We start from the raw sequence: 27,971 nt of genomic DNA, 5'->3' as shown, positions 1-27,971 counted from the left end.
TGTTATAATTGAAACTTTACCAAATACATGGAATTTATCTCCAAGGAGTATACAGGGATTTACAGCCCAAAGAATGACATGGAAGACCAAACCAGTGAGCAACAAGGTTATGTTTTATTAATTATTAATTACATAATGTTATAATATAGTACATGTATATAACTATAAGTGCTCAGTTCATGGGTGATATGTTACTTTTTCTTTCCATCACTGTTGTTTCCAGGCAGCTTTACCAGTAGAGAACTTCAAGACGAGATGTTTGACGTTGGAGATAAACTCTTCATGAAAAAGTAAAAGTCCTGAATTATTTTTCTGGGAACAAAAACACAAAATCTGAACACACTTCTTTCATAATTGATCTCCAATTCAAGAAGTACAGTTTATTGAATTAAAAAAACACAACAGATTACGTCTCAGTACTAAATGTATTTTATAGTCATCTACTTTGGCGTTAATACTGTACCTTATTTTTATAATATATTACTTACTTGAGCTGGATGGATGTTGGTAAGTGTACATTAAGAAAAGGCTCAGACAGAAGAACAGAGCCGTTAAGATGATACCTGAATGGAAAAGTTACAGACATATTTAACCTGTATTTGTCTAACAGCTCAGGCAGGGATGTCACACAGGAGAGAGACGACATGCAGAGAAAGCGCTGTGCCACAGGAGAGTGTGATTTAAGTGAAGGGGTAAGATGCATGCATGGTGGGGGTCAGAGAGAAGCTGGGCTGAGAACCACGTTCTTTAAAATATTGTAAACACACACTTTTTTGCTGGAGCACAAACAGAGTTACATTTACTCAGTTCTCTGTACTCAGATTTGTGCTAAGATAATGCGTTTACTCCTACTCAGGTGACTAAAGTAATTACTTTATCCTCTGTGTTATTTAAGTCATTAACATTCAGTCATTCATGCAGTTGTGTGCAAAAGTTTGAACACCCCTGGTCAAATTGCATGTTTTTGTTGATTTTCTAAGTGAAAATAAGCGAAAGCGTCCACTGCAGCCCATGTGTCAAACTCAAGGCCCACAGGCCAAGTCAGACCCACTGTACAATCCTGTTCGGCCTTTGAAATTATTTAAAAAAAAATTTCTATTATTATCAGCCCGTTTTGCCCTGAGCTGCACTACAGTCCCCAGCATGCGCTGCAACGTAATGTGCGCTCTAACCCCCTTTCTCCAACAACAGTCTCTGGGCCAGCAGTTACGCAAAGAGAAATCTAGTTCAGGCAAATTAAAAAAACTTTCCTCCTGGGGACATTTAAAGAGCTTTAACCGTTATCTGTAGCTAATGTAGCCTATTGTTTTATATAAAACAATTTATTTTTATTTAAAACTATTTTTGAAAAGTTCAAGTACACACACACACACACACACACACATTTCCTAGGCCTCTTATCTTTCTGGGTCGCAGGGGAAGCTGGAGCCTGTCCCATCAGGCAGAAGGCAGGAAACACCCTGGACAGGTCGCCAGTCCATAACATTGCAGACACACAGACATATACATTCACACCTCGTGGCAATTTAGCGTGTCCAATTGGCCTGATTGCATGTTTTTGGACTGTGGGAGGAAACCCACGCAGACACGGGGAGAACATGCGGACTCTGCACTGAAAGGACCCTGGTCATCCGGTCGGGAATTGAGCCCAGGCCCTTGTTGCTGTGAGGCGAAAGAAAAACACAGCTGGCCCAAGATTTGTTGAGATGTTTTAATATGGCCCTTTTAGTGGTTGAGCTTGACACTCCTGCTCTACATTTTAGTGCACAGTTACTGTTTATATGCTGAATTTAGTATATATGGGGAAACATCTTTACTGTTTTATTTTTTCCAATATATTAAAATAAATTGTTGGAGAAAAATATCTTATTTGTGTTCTCTTAGAGAAGTTAGAGGAAATGTTAACTTATTTTCACTTACAAAACCAACAAAACGTGTAATTTGACTGGGGCTGTTCCAACTTTCACATACGACTGTAGTTCCTAATTTTTTGGGTTTAATTACTTTCTGTTGTGTTAGTTCATCTCCTGATCCGCTCTAATGTTGATCAGCCCTCTCACTTTTCAGCTTTAGTGTCTTAATTTAGACTGACAAGAGATGAACAGAGTCTAACAGACTTCCGTCCCCCTGCAGATAGATGACTGTAGCTCTTCTGGGGAACTTTTTATCTGAGTTATTTCATTGCAGTAACTGGTTTTAGTTGACTGTGGGTTTAAGCTCCTGTACTCACCTCTGACCTTCCTTTATGTTCATGACAGAAGCATTGTGTCTGAGAAAGCCCTCCGGGGGGCGCTGAGGAGTGGAGGGGGGTGTATCTCCTTTGTCTTTAACTGTGAGGTGCTATCTGTGCTGATTAGTGACAGATGTAGTCGTCTCTGTTGTGGCCCTCGGGCCTTTATTCACTAATCTCACTGTTAGTGATGCTTTTCCACCAAAGCTTTTGTATTATCACCTCTGACCACGCTTTAAACCAGCCGCACTGATGAATGGTTGAACGGTCTCTTTCAAAGTGTGAAATGTAGATAACACGCTCACAGGCCGGCGTACTGTATAGCATGTTTACAATAGCAGTGTGACGCACCATTTAATATACATTAATTAATTCATTAATCCGTTCATATCTTCATAGCAGCACAACACTGCAGGGCCAAAGAGAATAAAGACGACTGAGACGCTAGAACAGAAAGCAGACTGTAGTGAAGAGAAAGATAAAGGTGAGTTTAAGACTTTTAGCTTAAAGTGCGCTTTTTGTTGGATGTTAAAGGCAAATTTCACCATTTTTAGTCGTTTTTAATTGTGTTCTGTGAAATTCATGCATCTAAAGAAAGAAATAGTACAAAAATGATCTGCCATACACATACAGATGTTTTTTCAAGGGTTCTTTAGTAAATGGAATGGTTCTGTTTAGAACCATGCGTTATATCTAGAACCATTTTGTGATTAAATGGCTCTTTCTGTGGTAAAATAATGTTTTTAGATTCATGGAGAACGTGTTGTACATGGTTCTATATAACACCAAAAAGGGTTCTTCTATTGTTACAATGTCAAGCTTGTCACAATAGAAAAAGTCTTTTTGGTGCTATATAGAACCATTTTCAAAAAGGTTCTATATTGAACCATGTACAACACATTTTCCATCAGTCTGAAGAATGATTTTACCATGGATGAAATGGTTCTATATCGAACTCATGGTTCTGAATAGAACCAATCTCTCTACTAAGGAACCCTTGAAATGTATTTTTTATATGTTTGTTTAGTAGGGATGCATATCAGGAATCGTTGGTATCCAAAGATGTTTGCCTTAAAAAATTATTGGCAGATTTTTAGGTTCGGCCGATAATTGAAAGCGATATTTGATGGTTTTGATGATTAATGTATTTATCATACTGAAGAAGAGCATAATGTTTGGGTGATGCTGGGTTGCTGCACTAAAATATCTGCATTTTATTTATTTCAAGCCCTATAGAAATAAATACTTGTCTATAATAGTATTTCTGGGTATCTGTACATTTTCTAAATGTTTATGTATCGACTTTAGCAGATAAATGAAAGTAGTGTATATCAGTATCGGTCCACAATTCCCATATTGGTGTATCCATTATATTCACAATACCTTTTTTAGTTTTTGTGAATATTATGGATACACCAATAATTTTTAGCATTTTAGAATCATGCATTTACCAGAAGAGAAAAAAAACAACATCATTATAAAAGAGTGGATATTTTAGTAATATGGTTTTTAACTAATATGTTATATGCACTAATATTTTATATATTTTTATTATTCTGGAATAACATAATCCCCACCTTGGTTCCAGACTACACCGATGAGGATGATGGAGAGCATGATAGTGACAGTAATGATGGTTATGAAGAGGACAAAGATGATCAAGATGACCGTAGAAAGCACTTCATGGTCCAGCAAAGGAAGGCAGTGGACCGCCAGCAAGGTCCACTGGGTGGTCTGTATGGGTTATTACCCTATAACCTATTTGTTTAATTGTTAATTAATATTATTAATTATTAATTATTAAATTAATAGTTTAAAGCAGTGGTCACCAACCCTGCTCCAGGAGATCTGCCTTCCTGAAAAATTCACTTCCAGCCCTAATTGAACACATTTGATCCAGATCATTAATCTACTCATTTCTGTCAGGTGTGTTACATTTGTGCTGGAGATCAATTCTGTAGGAAGGTAGATCTCCAGGAGCAGAATTGGTGACCGCAAAGATTTATACACACATACTTTAAAAAAACTATCAGCCAGACCCCCCTGACTGTGATTGGTCTACTGCATGAAACGGGCACATGTGTACATACATGGCTCTTCACCTTCCCTTCCTAACTCTCAGTACTACAGTAGAAAATTTGTCAGACTGAGCAAATCAGGATTAAAGTTGGGCTAAAATTTGTGAAATGTAAGTTTTACTCCAAATGTAGTTGATCAGCCAAAACACTTCATATATTTTAGTTCATGTTTATGGATAACAGTGTGTCATACACTGATCAGGCATAACATTCTGACCACCTCCTTGTTTCTACGCTCATTGTCCATTTTATCAGCTCCACTTACTATATAGGTGCACTTTGGAGTTCTACCGTTACAGACTGTAGTCCATCTGTTTCTCTGATACTTTGTTAGCCCCCTTTTACCCTGTTCTTCAGTGGTCAGGACCCCCATGGACCCTCACAGAGCAGGTGCTATTTAGGTAGTGGATCATTCTCAGCACTGCAGTAACACTGACGTGGTGGTGATGTGTTAGTGTGTGTTGTGCTGGTCTGAGTGGATCAGACACAGCAGTGCTGCTGGAGTTTTTAAACACTGTGTCCACTCACTGTCCACTCTATTAGACACTCCTACCTTGTCAGTCCACCTTGTAGATGTAAAGTCAGAGACGATAGCTCATCTGCTGCTGCACAGTTTGTGTTGGTCATCCTCTAGTCCTTCATCAGTGGTCACAGGATGCTGCCCACAGGACGCTGTTGGCTGGATATTTTTGGTTGGTGGACTATTCTCAGTCCAGCAGTGACACTGAGGAGTTTAAAAACTCCAGCAGCACTGCTGTGTCTGATCCACTCAGACCAGCACAACACACACTAACACACCACCAACACATCAGTGTTACTGCACCCAAATAGTACCTGCTCTGTGAGGGTCCATGGGGGTCCTGACCACTAAAGAACAAAAAAAGGGGGCTAACAAAGTATCAGAGAAACAGATGGACTACAGTCTGTAACTGTAGAACTACAAAGTGCACCTATACAGTAACTGGAGCTGATAAAATGGACAATGAGTGTAGAAACAAGGAGGTGGTCATAACGTTATGCCTGATCGGTGTATAGTGTCATAAACCATGCAGTGAAGTCTTTTAGAGAACACACAGTTTGAGGTAAGTGTGATGATTTAGGCATTTCGTTAGCAACATGCTAATTGGTGGGTATAAGCTTCTATTACATGTTGGCTACATTAGCCTTGTAGCTCCAGTGTAAAACTAAAAAGGGAAACCTCAGACACCAAACATTTCTTGGCTGATCAACAACATTTGGAACAAGGGGTCTCAGGCTACATGAGAGTTCTGAACCAAGCTATTCCTTTAAGGTTTTGATGGATTTGTTAATAGTAGCTAACAGAGAAAATGTTTCTTGCTGTGACTCCAGAGTCCAGGAACTCGCCGATTTATAACCGTCAGGCTGCTGTAGGGAGTTACCGCTTGAGTGACTCGCTGCCCAGGGCTGTGTACAGGTCTGATCCACATGCTGCTCAACTGTAGCCTCAGTTTCTCCTGCTTTGCGTGACAACATGTTAGTTAGTAAACCCCTTTATAAGCTGTGTCAGATATCAGAGCAGGGAAACTCTAATGTGTAGTTTATGGGGACTTCAGGACTGAGAGTGAGAGATTAAATCAGGCACTAGATTAAAAGTATATTTCTATATTACCATTCAGATAACTATCAATTATTATCAATAATATCTTCCAATAATGTCTTATACAGTATGTATTGAAATCTTATAATCTGGACAATTCACTGAGAACTGCATTAAAAAATTATATACTTTTTAAATTAATTTTATTAGAACTTCATTCTAGATATTTGTTTTATTTGAAGTTCATTCTGCATATAGATTTCCATTAGAACTTTATACTGGATATTGGTTTTATTAGAGCTTCACCCTGTATATTATTCCCCTGGACTCCACAAACTCACCCGCACATCAAATTCAATGTTTCTATATCTGTTTCTGTATCTTTGTGATGATCCAGCGCAGAAATCCAGTTCAAACACTTCCTGAATCTGTAGAGTCGCCCTTTCCATTCCATCTTATCACGAGATCCTACGAGACTCACATCCGGAGTTATGAGCCTATGAAGAGGGGCTGAGATACACGTCATCTGCCTCTCACCGTGTGGAACTGGTGGATTCGTGTGTCCGTCTACATTCTGTGTGAAACTGACCAATGGACACTCAGGAAATCACTAAGGACTGACCATCACGCCGGAAACCCTTCATTCTTCATTCAGTCCACATCGGAGACTCATGTGAAATGGCGTGCAGAGAGTTTACAGCTGCTGAAGTTGCTGCAGCGGTTTTAGAAAGTAGTGATGAAGATAACGGAGCATTTAGATATGAAACATATGAGCATCATGTTATATGAAGAGCCTTTAAAGGAGAGTTTAGGTGGATGTGCACAAATCCAGAAAAAGCCCTCAGACCCAGAGGATTAACTTTATTAGAAGTTCACAGAATCTTGGAAGTTGTAGAATCACTTTATTTGACACAAAATTGATGTAATTTATTAAAAACAGTGAGTCCAAACATTTTAATGTTAGGGTACTGTATATGATGTGATAGATATTTCTTATTTGTAACTCATCATCAGTGCTCAGAGAATTGTTAAGCCTGTTATTTGGTGTTGAGTATGTGATGATGTTTGACCTACAGGAGGAAACGCACATGGTACAATAAGGGCTCCTCTGAGGAGGATGATTCTTCTGATGATGACAGAAGGTACTGACTTAACTCCTTGACTGAAAGTTGTCTTGGAAAGATATCCACTATTAGTTGTCTTGCATTCTGACACAGGACCATCGAGTTACACACCAGTCCAGTGTTCTTTAAAACGCTGCCTTCTCCAGCACCTCCATCTGGCAAGTTCTGGAAGGCAACATTAGCCACGTTTACATGTAGCCTAATAATCTATTAATAATCCGACTGATAGCTCAACCGGACTAGAATAGGTCCATGTATACACCTCAGTAGGAACAACTGAGGCCATTCGGAATACAGTTTCTATCCGACTGAACGAGGTGGGAAATCCTGTAAATGATCAGTTAAATAGAAGAATAATATCTGTGTAAACGCCTGTATCTGATTACATTCCCTATCGGAAAGTTTAAGTCCGTTCTGATCATGTTCGTCACGTCATAGTGAAAGTTTATACCGTTCAACATGGCGGAGCAGAAACTGGTCTGCAGAGGAGACGAAGTTCATGCTCTGATCTTTAAAAGACGGCGGTGGGACGGACGTCCAGCTTATGTGTCTCAGAACACGACGTCTTCCTCTCGGCCTTCTTTGATAAGGACATGTGAAGGACGTTTTCCTGAGTCTGACATCATTTTAAAGCAATCAAAACACAAGCGCTGCTCACTGCTGCTCATCTCACTCTGACTGGACTCAGATGCTGGTTGTCATGGTAACATCTACACTAAGTGGTTCTCTACACGTCAATTTTGGATCGGATTGCTTGTAGTGAGCATGTAAATGGAGATTTTCCATCAGATTGTTGAGTAGAGTGAGAATAAACACCTCAGTCTTAATCTGTAATCAGAATGTTTTCAATAGGATTGGCAAAAGTCTTTGCATGTAAACATAACATAGTCACTGTTGTAGTTTGCATTGGCTAAGATATCCCGCAGTCCTCTGCATCCTCTCAGTCAAAATAAATGGCTCATGAAGGCTTTGGCAGCCACCCAATGCAGAGAAACTAGTTTGGGTATGAAGGGGTAATATACTATTTAAACTTAGTTTTGCTTACAGTTATCTCCAAAACTGCACTGTGAATTGCACTGAATGACACAGAAAAAGTCTGTTGATGCAAATATATCCATAATTTCCACAGGACTACAGTATGTTACACCATCATTATTATTGCCAGAGACAAACAAACTGACAGACAATAAGTCTGCTGGTGTAATGTGTTTTATTCATGTTGAATTTATGTGGAAACCTAAAGCAGATGCAGTCAAAGCATTATTCTGTCATACTGCAGTGTCATACTGCTGAAAGCTCATCTCAAACCAAGATTCATGAAGGCACAGCTAGATTTGTGATGTCATAACATGCTATTTACACAGTAACTGAGTTGTTTGCATCATTTGATTATTAAGTAATTGGTTCAGAATGTTACTGTTGCCTCCAACCTCACCTGATGAGATGGTTTAGACTTCCGCAGGTGGTTTTTTTCTGTATAGCCACCAAAAAATTACCGTTTGGTAGTTTTTTGTCTGTAGAATCAGACCAACTCAGAACCTCATTGGTTTCTCCATCAGGCTTTTCCCTGTAAACCTGCGTAAAGAGGATATTCTAGGTGTCCGCAAAGACAGGATGAAGCTTGGAGGAAACCTTGCTGATGTTGACCCGATGGAGATCGACCAGTCGGTGAGCTCTGTTATGTAAAATTTACTCTTCGCTCAGGAAACTACAGTTCAGTAGCTCATCCCGTCCTTCTGTCCTCTGCAGGTCCGCTTTGATAGTGTTGGAGGTCTAGACAGCCACATCGCAGCGTTGAAGGAAATGGTAGTTTTTCCTCTGGTCTATCCTGAGGTCTTCGACAAGTTCAAAATCCAGCCACCCAGGTGAGACTAAGGCCCAATCCCATTTCACCCCTTGCACCTACCGCTTAGCCCTACCCCTTCATTTAGATAGAGGGGTAGGGTGAAGTGTTAGGGCTACATGGCCCTCCAAACGAAGGTTTTCAGAAACACTCCAAACAGAGTGTTATGAGAAGAAAAGAAAAACTGACAAGATTATCTTAGTTTAATATCATTTCAATTTCTTATGGTCCTTTTCTTCATAACAGCCATTATAAAAATCGCTAGTAGTTTGCTGATGTCTCGGTAGCTATCTAGATAAACTTCCCGTTCCACCTTAAGTGGTGCAGCAGTTACATTCTGGTGCCTCAAGCGTCAGAACTGCTGCTTCATTTAAGGTGGAACGGGAAAATTTGAACAGGAAGATGGTGAATAGCTGACTTTATATCACTGAAGAATTAGGGGTGGGTGATCATAAATAATTGCCCCTCTTTGAAGGCATATGATGCCTTAAATGTAACTAAAGCCCAGCAGTGAGGAGCTGAACTTTACCCTCCTCTGCTGTCACTGCAGACTGGCAGGGTCGCCTACAGAGCAGCGCTGGTAGCTGTTAATGAAGTGATGCTCTTTTTATTTGAGGGTCCCATTTCGTAGGGAAGATTTCAACCACTACCCTGTAACTCAGTTCCAAGGGGCAAGGAGACACTCGAAAACAAGGGGTAGGAGTAAAAATAAGAAATGGGATTGGGCGTACGAGATACCATGTGGAATGTAAAAATGTGTAGCTTGGTCAACTACCCGCCTATTGGAGATCTACTTTCCTGCAGAGTTTAGTTCCAACCTGCATCTAACATGCATCTAATCCAGCTAATCAGGGACTTCTGAGGAAGTTAATTGGCTGGTGTGGCAGATTGTGGTTTGACTCTGCAATAATGTAGAAATGCAAGAATGTAAAATTATATGTAGAACTAAATATGTTACTGAAATACATTGAACCACTTTTTTCACTGTACTTTATTATTTTATGCTTTACATGTGAAACGCTCTGTCCTAGAAAAACTTACAGAACTGTTCACAGTGGTGGTGATAGGAACCAGACGTCCACCTTTAAAAGCTCCCTCACAGAAAGTTACTACATGAAATGGTTAGGAATATGCTGCTACTCTGTTACTAAAATACATACATTTTTCTGGAAACCTGTTTTATACCACTGTTTTACCATCATCAACATCCCATATAAAAATTCTGAAGACACGTGTAGGTTCACTGGTGGTTCCGGATAGTAAATAAAATGTGTTATATGTTGTAGTCATGGTGACCCCTGGTTCCTATCACCACCACTGTAAAGACATCTGTCTCTACAATCAACCATTTCACACCAAAACACCCTGAATTGCTCTGTTTACATCTCAAAAATTTTGAAAAATCACTAAAATTCTTATTTAACTGCTTTTATTATTGGATGCACTGAGACAGTGCTGAAGCATTTATATGGGAATGCTTATTATTCATTATATATGAAATTGTGTGGCACATATTAAATAAGAAGCTGCTATATTTTGGCTTTATTGAATCACATTCTTTAAATATTAAAAGAAATGCAACAACAGCATTTGGACATTAGTGAAGAAGGAGAGTAGATAAAAAGGCAGAAACAGCATATACATTATTACAGATATATATATATATATAAATAGATATGTTTGTGTCTCAACGTTAAAGCGTTAACCACTCCTTTGTGTTTCAGGGGCTGTTTATTTTATGGTCCTCCTGGAACAGGGAAGACGCTGGTGGCCCGCGCTCTGGCGAACGAGTGCAGTAATGGAGAAAAGAAGGTGGTGTTCTTTATGAGGAAGGGAGCAGACTGCCTCAGTAAATGGGTTGGAGAGTCTGAGAGACAGCTCCGCCTGCTCTTCGAACAGGTCAGTCACATGCACACATAATTCATGTTTTTTTTTTTTTGCCCAAAAATGTCAAATCAAGATAAGAGCTGCTTAGAGTTACTGGTTCAAGTATGAACCTGGAGCGCCTGAGGACCCCTGAGGACACTGAGTGATTTCCTCCAGTGCCCACAGATTGATGAGTCATAACCTGGATGTTCAGCATTACAACTCCCACTAACAGTTACAACACACTGCACTGTGTGCAAATTTTATTATTCCATTAGCATGAGAAGGATTGGAACAGGACTGCAGTTACTAACAGAGCTCCAATTTCATCCAGTTACAGAAAACCATTCACTCCACAAATATTTCTGTCAGATTGTAAAAACTACACTCACTGCAGATTCATACTGGATAAAAATCGCTCCACAATTTTTACCGTCAAACTGTAAAACTACACACACTGCAGATTCATACTGGATTAAAATCGCTCCACAATTATTACTGTCAGACTGTAAAACTACACACACTGCAGATTCATACTGGATTAAAATCGCTCCACAATTATTACTGTCAGACTGTAAAACTACACACACTGCAGATTCATACTGGATTAAAATCGCTCCACAATTATTACTGTCAGACTGTAAAAACTACACACTGCAGATTCATACTGGATTAAAATCACTCCACAATTATTACCGTCAGACTGTAAAAACTACACACACTGCAGATTCATACTGGATTAAAATCGCTCCACAATTATTACCCTCAGACTGTAAAAACTACACACACTGCAGATTCATACTGGATTAAAATCGCTCCACAATTATTACTGTCAGACTGTAAAACTACACGCACTGCAGATTCATACTGGATTAAAATCACTCCACAATTATTACAGTCAGACTGTAAAACTACACACACTGCAGATTCATACTGGATTAAAATCGCTCCACAATTATTACCGTCAGACTGTAAAACTACACACACTGCAGATTCATACTGGATTAAAGTCACAGATCTCATCAGTGATCATGTAAATTACAGAACCTCTCCAGGTAAATCTAATCCAGCTTCAGTATGGCCTTTTTGTGCTGTGGATCATATTACAACATTAGCCCTTTCAAAGGGATATCCACTTAAATTAAATCTGAACTTTATTCAGGCTTATCAGATGCGTCCGTCCATTATCTTCTTTGATGAAATTGATGGATTGGCCCCAGTGCGGTCCAGCCGGCAGGACCAGATACACAGGTATGTGTAAAGCAGTAGCAGCAGTGTGAAAAAGGCCCTGTGAAAAGTTAGTCATGTTTAAGGGTCATAACTCAGCCTCTGTGTTTTCTGTGCTCTCATAGCTCCATCGTGTCCACTCTGCTGGCCCTTATGGATGGCCTGGACAGTCGGGGAGAAGTGGTGGTCATCGGCGCCACCAACAGACTGGATTCCATCGACCCAGCACTCAGGAGACCCGGACGATTTGACAGAGAGTTTCTTTTCGGTCTGCCAGACAGAGAGGTCCGAACAATATTCAGATGTTTTTCAAGAAAATGAATGGGTTAAAAGTAGTGGTCACTGTTAGTATTAGTAGAGATTAACAGCTTTGTATTGTTATATTATGTCAGTTTTTTTAATACCCCTCAGTATAGATAATTTTGTTTTATATACTTACATGTTTATATATATATATATCACTATTGTATTAATATTCTTTGTATTTTAGTGTTTATCTGAGCAAATAAATGCTTACTGCCCAATTAAATCACTTTATATATTAATGTTTCTCAGGTTCCTAAACCTTTTGTAAGAGTGTTTATATGTATATATGTGTATATATATATATATATATATATATATATATATATATCAGAAACAATATAAATAACTACATTTTATTGTACTTGTATAAAGACAATAAAGGTATTAATTCATCCATTGATTCAGTCTTTCAGCCTTTCACTCATTCATTCACTGTTTCAAAGGAATCGTGTTCTGTTAGGACCCACTAACTGACAAAAACTAGCAAACTGCACTGCTTTGTTTAATTCAACTCATACAGGCTCGAAAGGCTATTTTGAAGATTCACACCAGGCAGTGGAAGCCCTCTCCGTCCGACGCCTTCCTCGAGGAACTGTCAGATAAGTGCGTCGGTAAGACTGACCACAGACCGCAGGTTTCCATCCGATTTTCAACTAGACTACAGGCATTCGGGATTATTGGTTATATATTGTTTTTTCAGCAAGCTGTTTTAAAATTTAACAATTCAAAACCTCTATCAGTTCTGTTTTCCAAATGTGGTTGATTATTGTCTTTTAAACACTGGCAGTTAAATGTTGTGTTTTTTTGTACTGAATGTATTCATGTATTTTTCCTTTGATCGTACTGCACTGTACTGATTCCAGCGTAATAATGCTGGCTGCTTTGTTGTTCCCCCGCTGTGCTGCTCCAGGTTACTGCGGTGCAGATATTAAGGCTGTGTGTACGGAAGCCACTCTCTGTGCTCTGCGCCGCCGCTACCCTCAGATCTATGGCACCTCCAGCAAACTCTTGCTCGACATGAACTCCATCTCCATCTCCAGCCGGGACTTTGTGTATGCGATGATGAAGATGGTGCCGGCGTCACAGCGGGCCGTCTCCTCGCCCGCTAAAGCCCTGGACCCTGTGCTACAGCCACTGCTGAGCTCCATCCTCGCCAGTATACTGACCATCCTGCAGAGGATTTACCCTCACACAGAGCAGGGGCTCAAACGCAAGAGGGACAGCGGTCAGTTACACTGCTGAAAAGTTCTGATTCAAAATGTTGATCACACTTTATTTTGATGCCACCCAGTTTGAATAATGCCCATCATTAAAGGCATTTAGTGTGCTTATTTTAATTATGTTACATAGGTCGGAGAATGTAGCATTAGCAGTCCTGCCGGAGGACTCTTATTGGTACAGCACAGTGTATTTACATGGGTGAAGAAATAAAAAAGGCCCATCATGTACTCTCCATACACGGTAGCACAGAACACAGTTGTATGTAAAAGTATGAACCCCCAGGATTTTTCTGCAAATGTTAGTGTGCAATTTCTGTTGAGTTTAACATACTGGATAAACATAAAACATGAAATGTGCCACAACTTTTGCATACTCCACATTTAAGATTTTATTTTTTTTCCCTATTAATGTTAAGTTTAGTAATTAAACAGTAATTGTGTATTAAATTGTGCAGAAGTGTGTCTCTGTAGAGGATGTGTTAACTTACCTACACTTAATAATAATAATAGTAATATTTTTTATTTATATGGCACTTCATGCTGTTGGCAGCTTTACAGACAGGCAAATACAAAAAAAATATGTAATACAAGAAATTACTAGCATTAATTTAGAATCATATAAGAAAATGACACAGATAAAAAAGATAAATACCTTACAAAATTATTAATTTGATCGGGGCACCCAAACTTTTGCATACGACTGTATCCGCAAATTCAGTCTACAACAGTTTAGCCCTGCTAATTCATGCTTAAGTTATAAGGAGCATTTTAGCCTGGAGTTCTCTTTGAGTGAGCCACAATATAGGAGAGCCAATCAGAACAGAGCTCATTTACATATATCAGTCTTAAAGGCACAGTAACAAAAACAGCCTGTTAATTGTGAGGGATAAAGAGAGGCTGGAAAATGGTCATGTAAAATAAAACAACACAAATGTTACAAATGGACCTCAGGGAAATAAAATCAAATACTAGACAGGTGTAGGTTATTCACACCACATTAATAATTCCAGGTGAATTGGAAACATGCTGAACTCTCTAAATATCAGTGTGGACCATTTCTGGATGTTTCCTCTTTCCTCTCCCCTGACTCTCAGGCCTTGTGGGTCATATCCTGGATGACGAACTGATGTACGGTGACGATGAGAATCCGTCCACCAGCGCTGAGGACATTCACAAACACACCTACCCACGAGGCTTCCTGCAGAGCAGCAGGTACAGCAGCTTCCATCACCTTTCAGCCAAAAGATATTCAGTATGTGCTTTTAACAATAGTTTGTAGACAGCTGTTTACAAAAAACCTGCTCTTTGTACCATTTTTTTTTTTTTAATTAGATAAACATGAAGCTGAGTGTTAATAATAAGTGTACCACAAGCATTAACACAGATGCCTTTGTAGGTATTTTTTTTCAACAAATTCCATGTTGTTGTTGATTTTCTAAGTGAAAATAAGTAAATACATCCTCTACAGAGACACACTTCTTCACATTTTAATGCACTATTGCTGTTTATTTACTGAATTTAACACATTATCGAAAAAAAAACAAAAACAAAATATGGCATGTGCAAAAGTTATGGCACGTTTTCATACTCTCTGTTTTTTTAGTCAACCTCTGCAGATCAGCAAAACATGTCTTTTGACTGGGGGTGTACAAACTTTTACATATGAGTCTCTTTTGCCTCCGTTTACAGAAACGCAGCCCTCCACCCCACCTCCTGTCGTCCACGGTTGCTCCTCTCTGGTCGTCCCGGCTCAGGGCAGAGCGCCCATCTGGCCCCAGCTGTGCTGCACGCTCTGGAGAAGTTCACGGTGTACACGCTGGACCTGGCTGTGCTGTTCGGGGTCAGCAGCACCTCACCTGAGGAGGCCTGTGCTCAGGTACACTCGTCACTTATCAGCATGTGCAGCAGAAACACCAGTGATACGACCGTCGGTCTAGTATCTGAAATGTGTGTCAATGTTTATATCTTTACTGTCGAACTTCCTCTGATATACTAATTATTATACAACAGCTAGTTCTGATCTCTCCGTGTGATTGGCTGAAAGGCCTTCCCGTGAGTTAGTGATTATTGTGATAGATAATGGTACTACAAATGCATCTCTTTAAATATCAGTCTGTCTTATTCGCCTGTAACGTAGCAGCGACAACCAGCCATTAAAAACTTGTTTACAAGTAATAAGCCTACCATATATATATATATATATATATATATATATATATATTATATAGGTTACAGGTTATATTATTCTCAAGCGTTTACACCAAATATGAGTGATTATTAAAAACTAATAATAAAAATCAATAATTAGTATAATCTGTGGTATAATCTCCATAATACACTGAAGGTGGCTCTGACTCCTGAGGTGGTTCTTGAATATGGATCCTGTTGTTGAATGTGTCTGCCTGCAATTTTGTCAATTTTTATAGTTCACGGTAAATCATACTGAGTCCATATCAGCAGGTTTTGCCACCTGGATGCACCTAAGACCTGGATGCGGATTGAGCGGGTTTAGAGAAGTTCTGATATTTCTACCGAAACGATTGGGGGTATATGGGTGACGAAAGATTTCTAGTGTTTGTTAGCAATGTTGGGCTCATAGCTCCAGGTCTAAACTAAAGAAGCAAAATTTGGACTCCAGAAGTATCTCAGAAATACATGGTTTTCTTAGGACAGTTTACAGAGATCTTGTCTGTCTGTTCTCTCCTTGTGTTCCTGCAGGTGTTTTGCGAGGCTAAGCGGACGTCTCCCAGCATCCTGTACCTGCCCCATATCCAGCAGTGGTGGGACGCTGTGAGCGGGACCCTGAAGGCCACGTTTCTCAGCTTGCTGCAGGACATCTCCTCATTCTCCCCCATATTACTGCTCGCCACCTCAGACTTCTCTCACAGCGAGCTGGCTGAGGAGGTAAAGCACAAGCAGTGAAACCCTTAGGAGTCTGGAGTTGTTATTGTGGTTTTGCAGTACATTCAAGTCAGCTTGCATAATCATTCATGTGTTACTACAAAGGCTTTCAAAGTTAACATTAATAATATAGTAATGGAAAATAAGGAAACTTATTGAACATGTCTTGGGCAGAAACAATCCGATACGCTAGGGGTATCATGATACACCTGTAAATATTAATATATAAGATTTCTAAAACAGAGAGCATCACAAATTTCTTTTTGTCGTGAGGGCGCTCACGCAAGATGACAAGGCAAAGAGAGAGAATAACACACATAATGAGTTTCAGCTACAAAAAAGAACTCAGAATCCCAGATCTCCTCAGATCACACAACACAAACAAAGCTGAACTTACTGGACGTATTTTTGCTTTTATGCGCAGCGAAAGTGCAAACTGGAGATTAATATGTGGTGAGAAGCGCTGATATCACAGTGAGAGCTGGAGAAATATTTTACTACAAACAGCTAAATAGTAAAGAGAGTGACCTGATGACTGGATCAACATTATAAACATGATATCGGCTCCTATCTGCCTGTGTTTTAGACGCAGCTCCTTTGTCTCCGTGCTCCACTGTTCAGGCGGTGTTCATCTCACTGAGTTCATCTCTGACCTTCTCACACTACAGGACTCGTGAACATTAAATACATATTTCATTACGTAGTTAAATACTTAATTACATTTAGATTTAATTTATTCGATAGGGACACGATAAACATTTGACAAAAATTGCAAAAATATAATGGATTATGTGAAGTTTTTCTTTGCTTGGCAATAACTTCATCAGATTTAAATGAAAAACATATCATCTTCTCACAAACACAAATGTAGTATGGATTGAAAGTTTAGAATCAGCACTTTCCACTTAATTTCTCCACTTAAATAATTTTAATACAGTGCTTCACCTATAGTAACACAGATTGGGCAGCCTAACTCGCATACCGCCTGGATTAGATGAGACACAGATGCTAGAATATAACTGGCAGGCTAATGTTTGCTTCCTAGCGTTCAGTTTTTTTTTTTATTTTATTGTATTTCAAAAGGGGGTGACCAAATCTCACTGATCAAATAACTATTAATAGTGTTTTTTGACAAGAAATTACTGTAAATAGATAGACTGACTGGCAAACAGTGCAACAATTCAAGAATAACGTTTCTCAATGTAAAACAGCAAAGAATTTGGGGATTTCATCATCTACAGTACATATTATCATTAAAACATTTAGAGAGCTTGTCGCTGCATCCACAAATGCAAGTTAAAACTAACCATGCAAAGAAGAAACCATATATAAACAGATCTAGAAACGCTGCCACCTTCTCTGGGCCTGATTTAAAAACTTTTTTCTCAAGCTTTTTTTTTCAAATCTTCCCCACTTGTGTCAATGAGCTACGAGTCAGAAACAGCGAAATACAATATAGGAAGAGATGTTTAAATGTATAAACATCATGCAGAGCCTGGAAGGATTGTAACTCTTGTCTGGTCATTAAACAGTGGCTCAGTGAGGCTAGACATTCATACCAAAGCAGTTACAAGTGGTTATATATGGATCTGCTGATGTTTCCGTTTCTCTCTCTCAGCTCCAGACTCTGTTCCGGGTGGAGTACGGAGAAGTTTTCCACGTGCGGGTGCCCAACCGGACGGAGCGGATGAAGTTCTTTGAGGATGTGATCCTCCATCAGGCCGCTAAAGCTCCCCCGTCCAAAAAGAAAAGCCGTCAGTAACTTATCTTTCAGTTTATTATGAAGTCAGCTCACACAGTACAGTTCAAAAGTTTGGAATCACTGGTTTTAATAACATGCAAATGCACATAAAAAATCATTTTAATACAGTGCTTCACCTATAGTAATACAGATTGGGCAGCCTAAGTCGCATAGGGCTTGGCTTAGATGAGATACAGATACTAGAGTATAACCGGCAGGCTAACGTTTGCTTCCTAGCGTTCAGTTTTTTTTTTAATTTTATTGTATTTCAAAAGGCGGTGAGCAATTCTCGCTGATCAAATATTCATAGTATCTTTTTGACAAGAAATTACTGTAAATAGTAGATAATTACAGTTAATTATTTACTAACATTTACTATTTTTACCATATTTTCAATAATTAATATGACGCAATTCCAAACTTTTGAACAGTTGTTTATGTGCGTGTGTGTGTCTCTATACTCACTATGCACTTTATTACGAACACTTGTACACGTACTCAGTGCAGTGCATAAAAACATCCAGAGATAGGCCAGCAGTTTCACTTCAGCAATCACAATCGGGAAAAATGTGATCACAGTGATTTTGACCGCGTGATTGTTGGTGCCAGATGGGCTGGTTTGAGTATTTCTGTAACTCCTGGGATTTTCACACACAACAGTCTCTAGAGTTACTCCAGTAGAACACCATTGGGATGTGGTAGAACAGGAGATTCACAGAATGAAAGTGAACCTGAAAAACCTGCCTGAAGCAATCATGCCAGCATGGACCAGAATCTGAAAGAAATGTTTCCAACATCTTGAGGATTCCAAGCAGTGAACAATGAAGGCTGATCTGAGAGCTGATCTGAAAGCAGTGTAGGGGCCTCCCTACACCAGCATTAGTGCCGTGTTCCTAATAAAGTGCTTGGTAAGTGTTTGTGTGCTAACATGCATTTGTATGATATGTTCTCATTAGTGCTCCAGGCTCTGGAGGTTCTGCCATTGGCTCCACCCACTTCCCCTCCCCAGATGACTGAGTCAGAGCTGATGCGATTGGAGGAACAGGAGGAGGACACTCTGAGGGAGCTCCGCCTCTTCCTGCGCAGCGTCACCGAGCGGCTGGCCCTGGACAGACGCTTTAAAGCCTTCACCAAACCTGTGGACATAGAAGAGGTCACACCGCTCACTCACTCACACATTCAGGCTAGAGTCACAGGCCAGGAAAGGTGCTATGAAACACAAACTTGGAAAGATAAAAGGGCCCATATCCTACGTTTTTCTTGTATTTAGGGTTTTATGTATGTTTGAAAATAACCATTTTACAACCTCTCTTTACCCCTTAGAATTAAAATGGCTGTTTTTGTTACTGTGTCTTAGAGACTGATATATGTAATTGAGTCCTGTGTTCATGGCAGCCTCATTCAAAAAGCAGTACAGGCTGAAACACTCCTTATAACTTCACTGTTGGCTAAAAAGGTGAATATATGTACATTGGTTCATTCTTGTGACAAAACAGTGAATTCAGACAAACAAAATCAGTTGTTAGGAAAAAATGTTACATTCCAAAATACATTGTTTTTCTCTCTTTGTATTAATGCAAAGATGCATAATGCATAATTAGGCTTTCTTTGGCCTATGCATAAAATTTATTTTTAATAAAAAAATGTCAGCAGAAACCAATTTCTGATGGAAAAATAAACACTGTAGCTTTGTTATTTAAAGCTACACTGTGTGAGTTTTGGGGATTTGGAGACCCCTCTGGTAGAAACGTGTAATTGCATGTAACATGCTGAAGAACATTTTGTAACATGGGTTGTACTTCGGCTCCCTTCCCCAAGTAGATGAATCTGATGACTGAAAGAGAATTCACAGCGCGTCTTGTGAGAATATATATCATGTAAAGACATACGACGTGGTGTGAAAAGCTTTAGTCCTTACTCAGTAATGATACTTCTTTCAGTTTTAACAAAAAAATAGGTGTAACAAATGTGTTGTTTGTTCAGCTAAGCTATCGCTGCTTTTGATGATGGGGAATTCTGTGGAAAAAATCATAATGTAGGCTCTTGAAATCAAAACCAATTGTTCTGTAATTGCATCTAGGCACCCGGAATCAAAATTGAATAATGAAGTGCTCTTGAGAAACTTTGAAGTTTTGCTCTTACTAATAACGAGTGTCTTTCTTAGAGAAAGTCTAATAAAAGAAAGTAGACATTTTAATAGCAAGCACGTACACTATGTTCTTAACTTTTAACAGAAAGATTTTATTCTAAGTAATTTCACACTGTTTCTGTTGGTCCATTCATCTTAACATGCTCTGACCATGTAAAGGCCAGTTGCATTTTTTTATAGACATTATAAAAAGTGTTGTGACAGCGACGATATATTACATTTATTGCTTTAGTGCCATATGAAACTCCAAATATAATATACAGTATCTTGTAGCAGATATAGTAAAGCTGCGTTTTCTATCTTTGTAGGTGCCAGATTACTGCACTGTGATAAAGCAGCCGATGGATCTGTCCACTGTGCTGACAAAGATCGATGTGCACAGTTACGTCACAGTAAAGGAGTTCCTGCACGATGTGGACCTGATCTGGAAGAACGCTCTCGAGTACAACCCTGACAGCAATCCCACCGGTAAATTACACCATCCACAGCACTCTCCATAATATCTACTGAATTAAGACGGATAAAAGGCCAGAGAGATTACAGACACATACACTGTCTGGTCACATTATTAAGTACACCTCCTTGTTTCTACACTCACTGTCCATTTTATCAGCTCCACTGACCATATAGGAGCACTTTGTAGTTCTACAGTTACAGACTGTAGTCCATCTGTTTCTCTGCATACTTTATTATCCTGTTCTTCAATGGTCAGGACCCCCACAGAGCAGGTATTATTTGGGTGGTGGATCATTCTCAGCACTGCAGTAACACTGACATGGTGGTGGTGTGTTAGTGCGTGTTGCGCTGGTGCGAGTGGATCAGACACAGCAGTGGTGCTGGAGTTTTTAAACACTGTGTCCACTCACTGTCCACTCTATTAGACACTCCTACCTTGTCAGTCCACCTTGTAGATGTAAAGTCAGAGACGATAGCTCATCTGCTGCTGCACAGTTTGTGTTGGTCATCCTCTAGTCCTTCATCAGTGGTCACAAGATGCTGCGCACAGGACGCTGTTGGCTGGATATTTTTGGTTGGTGAACTATTCTCAGTCCAGCACCACTGCTGTGTCCAAATAATACCTGCTCTGTGGGGGTCCTGACCATTGAAGAACAGGTAACTGTAGAACTACAAAGTGCACCTATATAGTAAGTGGACAATGAGTGTAGAAACAAGGTGTATACTTGTCTGCTTGTTTTAATAAAACGTTAACATTTCCATTAAAAAACTGGAATCAGTTGTGCTAAAATGTAATTTTAATCAATAATAACTTACAGTGTTGATTGAAAAATAAACGAGACACCAGAAGGTAGTTTTAGATGCTTTACTGAGGAGGTTTTGGGGACGACAAGATGTTATTGAAGGTTAAATAAATGTATTTATCTGGTAATTTCCTATCAAGTTACCTGCCTCAAAAATCTGATCACCAAAATGTTTCCCCACTGAAATATTTCATCCTCATTCTTGAAGCTATTTGTTTGTTCATCATCCTAAAATTTTAGAATCATCATTTTAAAAACATCAGCAACATTATTTTTTTCTATTTATTTAAAACTGTGAGGCTTAACCAGACAAGCACATTAAAAAGCATTTTATTCATTTCTTTGCAGCCACGTTGTTTTTACAGTATTTAAAACATTTTGTGCAGTTTTTCAGCAGTAACGTGCGTGCTGTGTTTTAGACCGTCAGATTCGTCATCGTGCATGCGCTCTGAAGGACACTGTTCATTCCATCATCAGAGACGAGCTGGATGAAAACTTTGAGAAAATCTGCGAGAAAATCAGAGAATCACGCAACAAGAGAGGTGAACAAAATCACACTCAAAAACCATACTCACCAGAGAGACCATGCAAACGTTATCCGCTGCCACAGTGGTGTCCAGTCTAATCTGCAAAGGGCTGTTTTGGCTGCAGATTTCATTCCACCGGAACAGGAGTTCACCTGATTCTGCTAGTACTGGAGTTCCAACCCAAATGTTAAGAAGAGCCATTTTGTCCTTTCAACAAAAATCAAACCACCTTGTGAGCCACAACATTTTACATCCGTTTTACCATCTTGGCTGTAAATATGTCTCAGAATGTGCTGATGTGCTAGTATAGGTTAAAAATATATAAGCGAAAATGCAGACTTACTTTGCTTAACTTTAGCTCAGCTATAGCCGCTTTTCTCACATCTCTGGCAGGAAACTTTTCAGACTTGAAAGAAATAATGGTTTGACATTTATCGCGGTATGTATCGATATCGAACGATGTGAATTTAGTTTATCGTGATAACATTTTTGGCCATATCGCCCAGCTCTACTCCAGCGTTTAAGACCATTTATTGTTAAACTGTGTTGAACGATCAGCAGAGCTTTATTTTACTGTAAAGGAGGATTATTTTATTTTTTCCTAAGAATCTAATTCTGCTGTGGAGCCACAACAGGGCAGTAACCGCATGTTGCCGACCGCTGAGCTAGTTAAATCAATTGCTCAGCCTTCAGACAACTCATCAGGTGACCTCCAGCTTTGATGGAATGAAAACCTGCAGCCACACAGACCTCTTGCGGATAAGATTAGACACCACTGCACATCCTGCAAATCTCTCAAACAAAAGCACATTTTTGTTTTTGCTGTATTGGAAGGTTGCACCTCGTCCAGGTTTGCACCGTATTTCTACCAGGTGAAGAAGGAAGGCCATGGAGAGTTTAAGCATCCTCAGGTTAAAGATGCCATAGCAGCGCTGACCCCCAAAACACCACGACCGAACCGTGAGATCTTTCTCCATATTCTTGGATCATGTTTTTACTAACACAGTGTTCATATCACTGCCATTTTACACCTCTGTTCCAGAGTAATTTTTACACTTGTTACGTCAAACAGGGAAGCGTACCCGCCGGTCGACCCGCATAGCCAAGACTCCGGCACACGGGCAGCTGCTGATTGACGCGGACGAAGCACTGAAGATCCTGTCGCAGAAAACACCACGACTCATTGTGGACCACGAGCAACTCAAGGTAATAAAATGGACACTATAGAACATATACTGCCCTTAAAAATCTGGGGGACACCTGACTTTTCAAACTAAATTTAAAATAAATGACCATGTTTTCTTTGTCGGTTTACATGGATTTACAAGTTAATAATAAAAACAACTTTATTTATAGAGCATAGAGGTGGCAGCTCAAAGTGCTTTGACAGGTGATAAAACTGAACAGTAATGGAAGAAATTATGATAATAAAATTTATTTCATATAAAGCAATAACAGATCACATTAAAAAGATAAATACTAAAGAAATGTAGAATTTTAATTGAAACAGTTTTAAATTAAAGATGTATTTTGTAAATGTTTGTTGCTTAGCTTGAATGTCTAATAAAAGGTGAACTGAGCTCCACAGTCTCTGAACTGAGTCTCTACGTTTCCTGTGTTTTACGGAAGGTGTTTGCAGAAGATCAGTATCTGCAGATCTAAGATCACAAACAGATGGATATTCTGTGTGATATGAAGGCGCTTCAAGGCCATTTACAGTCTTAAAAATGAATGTTACAGTATTAAACTCAAAGCAGGTTTATTTAGAAGAAAACAATATCATGGGTATATATCAGTGACAGTGTTAATGATTGGGAATGAATAAATGAGGAGATACTCTTTGTTTGCAAATCTGCATTAGGTGAATTGTTACACCCCTAGTCAGCACTGTCATCAGCACCCAAACCTCTCAATCCCATTTCACCCCTCGCCCCTACCACTTAGCCCTACTCCTCTATTTTGCACATTCATGTCTAGGGGTAGGGTGTCCCGATTCTTGTTGAGATAGACGGGTAGGGCGAAGTGTTAGGGCTACATGGCCCTCCGAACAGAGGTTTTTCAGAGACTCCAAACTGAGTGATATGAGAAAAAACAAAAACCGACAAGACGGCTGAACAAGCAACCAAAAAAACACACAAATGTGAGAATTATCTCCATTAAAAATTACAATAACCATTGTATTATCTTAGTTTAATGTCGTTTGAATGTATTATGGTCCTTTTCTTCATAACAAGCACAAAAAACCCACTAGTAGTGCTGATGTCCCTGTTCCTAGCTAGCTAAATTTCCCATTCCATTCCAGCCATTTCCAGTCAGAACTGCTGCACCATTTAAGGTGGAACAGGAAAATTCAAACAAGAAGCTGGTGAATATCTGACTTCAGCTTCATATCACTGAAGAATTAGGGGTGGGTGATAACAAATAACGCCGCCCTGTTAAAGTCATACGATGCCCTAAATGTAACTAAAGCCCAGCAGTGAGGAGCTGAACTTTACCCTCCTCTGCTGTCACTGCAGACTGGCAGGGTCGCCTACAGAGCAGCGCTGGTAGCTGTTAATGAAGTGATGCTCTTTTTATTTGAGGGTCGCATTTAGTAGGAGAAGATTTCAGTGAATAACCCTTGTAACTCAGTTCCAAGGGGCAAGGAGACACTCGAAAACAAGAAGTAAGGGTAAAAAAATAAATGGGATTGGGCCTTTGAGCCAAAAGAGTTTCAATATGTGCTTTTAACAATAGTTTGGAAAATAAATCATCCTTTAGACAAAAGAATGATTTTCAAACTGATTTTGGAAAAGAATGATTTTGTCTAGATAATCATTCTTTAGACAAAACCTGTACTTGACACAAGAGATACACTTTAACTTTGCCTCGATTCTTCAGGAGCTTCATCGGTTTGTGGTGGTGAAGACGGAGGGCTGTGAGGTGTTTCAACTGGAGAAGCTCTACGCACTGCTTTGCCAGTGTATCTACAGACACCGCAAAGATTATGACAAAACCGGCCTCATTCAGGTGAGAACTCTTCCGCAGTTCAACTTTCCAGCTTTTACTTCTCGTACAGTAACTCGGTGATGACAAAGCACACAGATTCTGCACTACAGTGAAAGTACAGATCACTTTTAAAATATTACTCTAGTAAAAGCAACCCTCCTCTGTTTATATTTCTACTCAAGTTTAAATACAAAATTAATGCTTTTAGATGTACTTAAGGATCAAAAGTAAAAGTACAGTTTAGCCATTAAAGTTATATTAATTTGATGAACAATTTCTGTTGAAGGGGAGTTTTCAACATTTTTGCACAATTCAGTGGTTGAGAGTGATTCAGAGTGGTTTGGTGTAAAATGGTTCTGATTTCTTTACAGTGGTGGTGATAGGAACCAGGGGTCGCCATGGCTACAACACAAATATAGACATTTTATTTACTATCCAGAACCACCAGTGAACCTACACGAGTCTTCTGAGTTTATATGGAATGTTGATGATGGAAAATAGTTGAAAATCTGAAATAATAAGTTTGTTTGGGGACTGTTCTGCCTCACAACACCCTGCAATGGGTTGGATTTAATATAATTCAGGTGCTGGGATGTATTCAGAATATGTATTCAAAATACAGAAATTAAGTGTCTGGATTCAGTCCATGTTAAATTTTGTGAAGAAGTATTCATGGTTTATTTTTAGATTTTAGGAGAGGTATTTTTACAATACCTACTCACTAAATTTAAAAAAGAACAGTGTGAATTATGTAAACATTACAACAGAGTTTTTCCCATGTGCCTTGTAGAGATGTACTTTAAATGTATTCTTAACTTATATGTTACTGAATACATCACGGGGAGTGTTTTCAGTATTCAGACATCACTACTTTTTCAAAATATTCTTCCCAATTCTGGCCCTTTGTGTATAAAGCTGAAGCCTTTTCAGAACTATTGCAAAACAACGTGGCAACATTTTCATAACCATTTCATGTAGTAACTTTCTGCGAGGGAGCTTTTAGAGGTGGACGTCTGGTTCCTATCACCACCACTGTGAACAGTTCTGACTCGGTAAGTTTCTCTAGAACAGAGCGTTTCACACCAAACCACTCTGAACATTTTTTTTATATCTCAGTCATTTAATAATGCAGAAACTTGGAAAAAGAAAGTGTGGTATTCTTTAAAATCTGACTTATACTGTCTAAAACCTGTGTAGCTGCAGATGCACAAAAATAGGCAACTTGTGTCATTAAATAGAAGTGTAATTAATGAATTAGTAATGTTGATTTCTTAAATTTTACTGCCTCCCCTTAACTTTTAGAAAATATTTAAAAATTACCTGCACACTAAAGCCGATTTGGATAAAATGTCTAATTCCGACAGATATTGTGACTGTGATTTAAAAGGTCCAGGGCTGTTATTTTGGCCATTATTTCTGGCTTGACAGTTGAATGCTGAACAGACCTCCAATTTCACGGTCTACACAGCACACTTCGGTGTTTGTTTGCTTTTGATCAGTCTAACATCCATTGTCCAGGCAGTTTACAGGCTCTGTGTTGAAATTCACAATGCAAATTGCTGCTGTCAGGATTTGAAAACTGCGCTTTTTTAAATTGTGATTTTGGTATAAAACCAATTTCTCAATCCTGCTCCACACATCGTTACGGCATGTTAAGAGGATCTCAAAGAATTTCAGAGGCCTAGTTTAGGCCTTTTCACACTGAGCATGATGTTTTCGTACAATTCATTCAGACAACAGTAACTTAATCCCATGCACATGGGATAACTGCATAACTGATATCTGAAATCTTGCACACCAGATGCTGTTTTTCAGACAGAAAAAATACATTATTTTATTCCCCTTCTGTTCAAATTTTCGCTGGTGACATTTACTCACTGACCAATCAGAGGTGTTGCTGTTGTCGCAACAACGATGATGAAGAATCATCCGTGTCCCAGAAACCAGAGACTTATGACCAACGTTTGTCCTTGGGCTTTCTCACGGATGGTACTGGCATCTCCAAAAGCTGCTTAAACTCAAGAACAGACGTCTGAGCTGTATGTAAAAGAGTTTGTAACATTTCAGCTGCTAAATGAAGTGGTGAAACTCGCTTCTCCTAAATGGAAAGTGACCCAATGACCCACTGTCACCATTTCTCATTTTGTGAGGAGCAAAGGATAACTCTGTCTTTGAGACATTCTGATCAAAAACACTAAATTACATCACCACAGTCACAAAAATACATTGCTTCCATATAGCATGGTGCAGGGGTGCCCAACCCTGGTCCTGGAGATCTACCACCCTGCAGAGTTTTGCTCCAACCCTAGTCAGTCACACCTGATCTCTGTAATGAAAGTATTCAGGGGAATCTGAATAATACAGCCAGGCGTGTTGGATCTGAACTGTCCAGGGAGGTAGATCTCCAGGACCAGGATTGGGCACCCCTGGTGTACGGTGTATAGTTTTGATGTGAAAAAACTATCTGAATATTTTGCGTTTTGTATTTTTTCACATGTAAGAAAATCAAGTTTTCTCTCACTGCAGAGTAACGAGTAACGACACATTCGTGCAAAACATAGCAGAGCGAAAAGTAGGAAATTTTAGTTTCAAATGTAGTGTAGGAAAAGTACAAGTCTAAAAAATAATACATTAGTTCTGATACTTGAAAAAGTACTAAAGTACAGTAGCAAAGCACATGTACTTCATTACTCTCCACCGCTGCAGTGATTACTTGGAAGAAAAACTGGGATTTACTTCTCAGGCTCTGTAATCATTAGCTTTAACTGCTGAGATGGCATATGTTGAATGTTTGAATACTGAAGACATCTTGATTAATGTAGAAAGAAATTACTGTTTTTCTTTTATGTTTTAGGAAATGAAGAGGGAAATTGAAAACTTTCAGTGAAGCACCACCTCAGCTTCAAGTACAATCTGAATAAAGCATATTGCATCCGATTCTGATTATTAGTATC

At 39.2% G+C, this 27,971-nt stretch overlaps 1 protein-coding gene across 1 annotated transcript; it reads left to right on the top strand.

Moving 5' to 3' along the window:
* The first annotated feature begins 27 nt into the window (after nt 1–27).
* Nucleotides 28–27,904, top strand: LOC118804844 (ATPase family AAA domain-containing protein 2-like). The gene is made up of 22 exons (XM_036565466.1): nt 28–94; nt 3,819–3,950; nt 5,659–5,743; nt 6,943–7,008; nt 8,550–8,658; nt 8,740–8,855; nt 10,558–10,732; nt 11,862–11,950; nt 12,052–12,211; nt 12,753–12,843; nt 13,143–13,457; nt 14,547–14,664; nt 15,142–15,328; nt 16,171–16,356; nt 17,972–18,107; nt 19,051–19,247; nt 20,552–20,711; nt 21,922–22,044; nt 22,864–22,989; nt 23,102–23,235; nt 24,910–25,038; nt 27,872–27,904. Exons 1-22 carry the CDS (start codon nt 28–30, stop codon nt 27,902–27,904), a joined length of 2,934 nt encoding a protein of 977 aa, XP_036421359.1.
* The last annotated feature ends 67 nt before the right edge of the window (nt 27,905–27,971 follow it).

Source organism: Colossoma macropomum, unplaced genomic scaffold (genome assembly GCF_904425465.1).
Source record: "Colossoma macropomum unplaced genomic scaffold, Colossoma_macropomum, whole genome shotgun sequence".
In the NCBI taxonomy this organism is placed as follows: domain Eukaryota; kingdom Metazoa; phylum Chordata; class Actinopteri; order Characiformes; family Serrasalmidae; genus Colossoma; species Colossoma macropomum.
The sequence above is the reverse complement of the archived record's forward strand: the minus strand, read 5'-3'. Positions and strand labels throughout refer to the sequence as shown.

What these genes read in the sequence shown, in the direction of transcription:
- LOC118804844 (XM_036565466.1), top strand. Translation starts at nt 28, where the DNA reads ATGGAATTTATCTCCAAGGAGTATACAGGGATTTACAGCCCAAAGAAT. An exon ending in ACTGTCAGATAAGTGCGTCG is followed by an intron (nt 12,844 to 13,142) that starts GTAAGACTGACC and finishes GTGCTGCTCCAG; the next exon opens with GTTACTGCGGTGCAGATATT. An exon ending in AGAATCACGCAACAAGAGAG is followed by an intron (nt 22,045 to 22,863) that starts GTGAACAAAATC and finishes CTGTATTGGAAG; the next exon opens with GTTGCACCTCGTCCAGGTTT.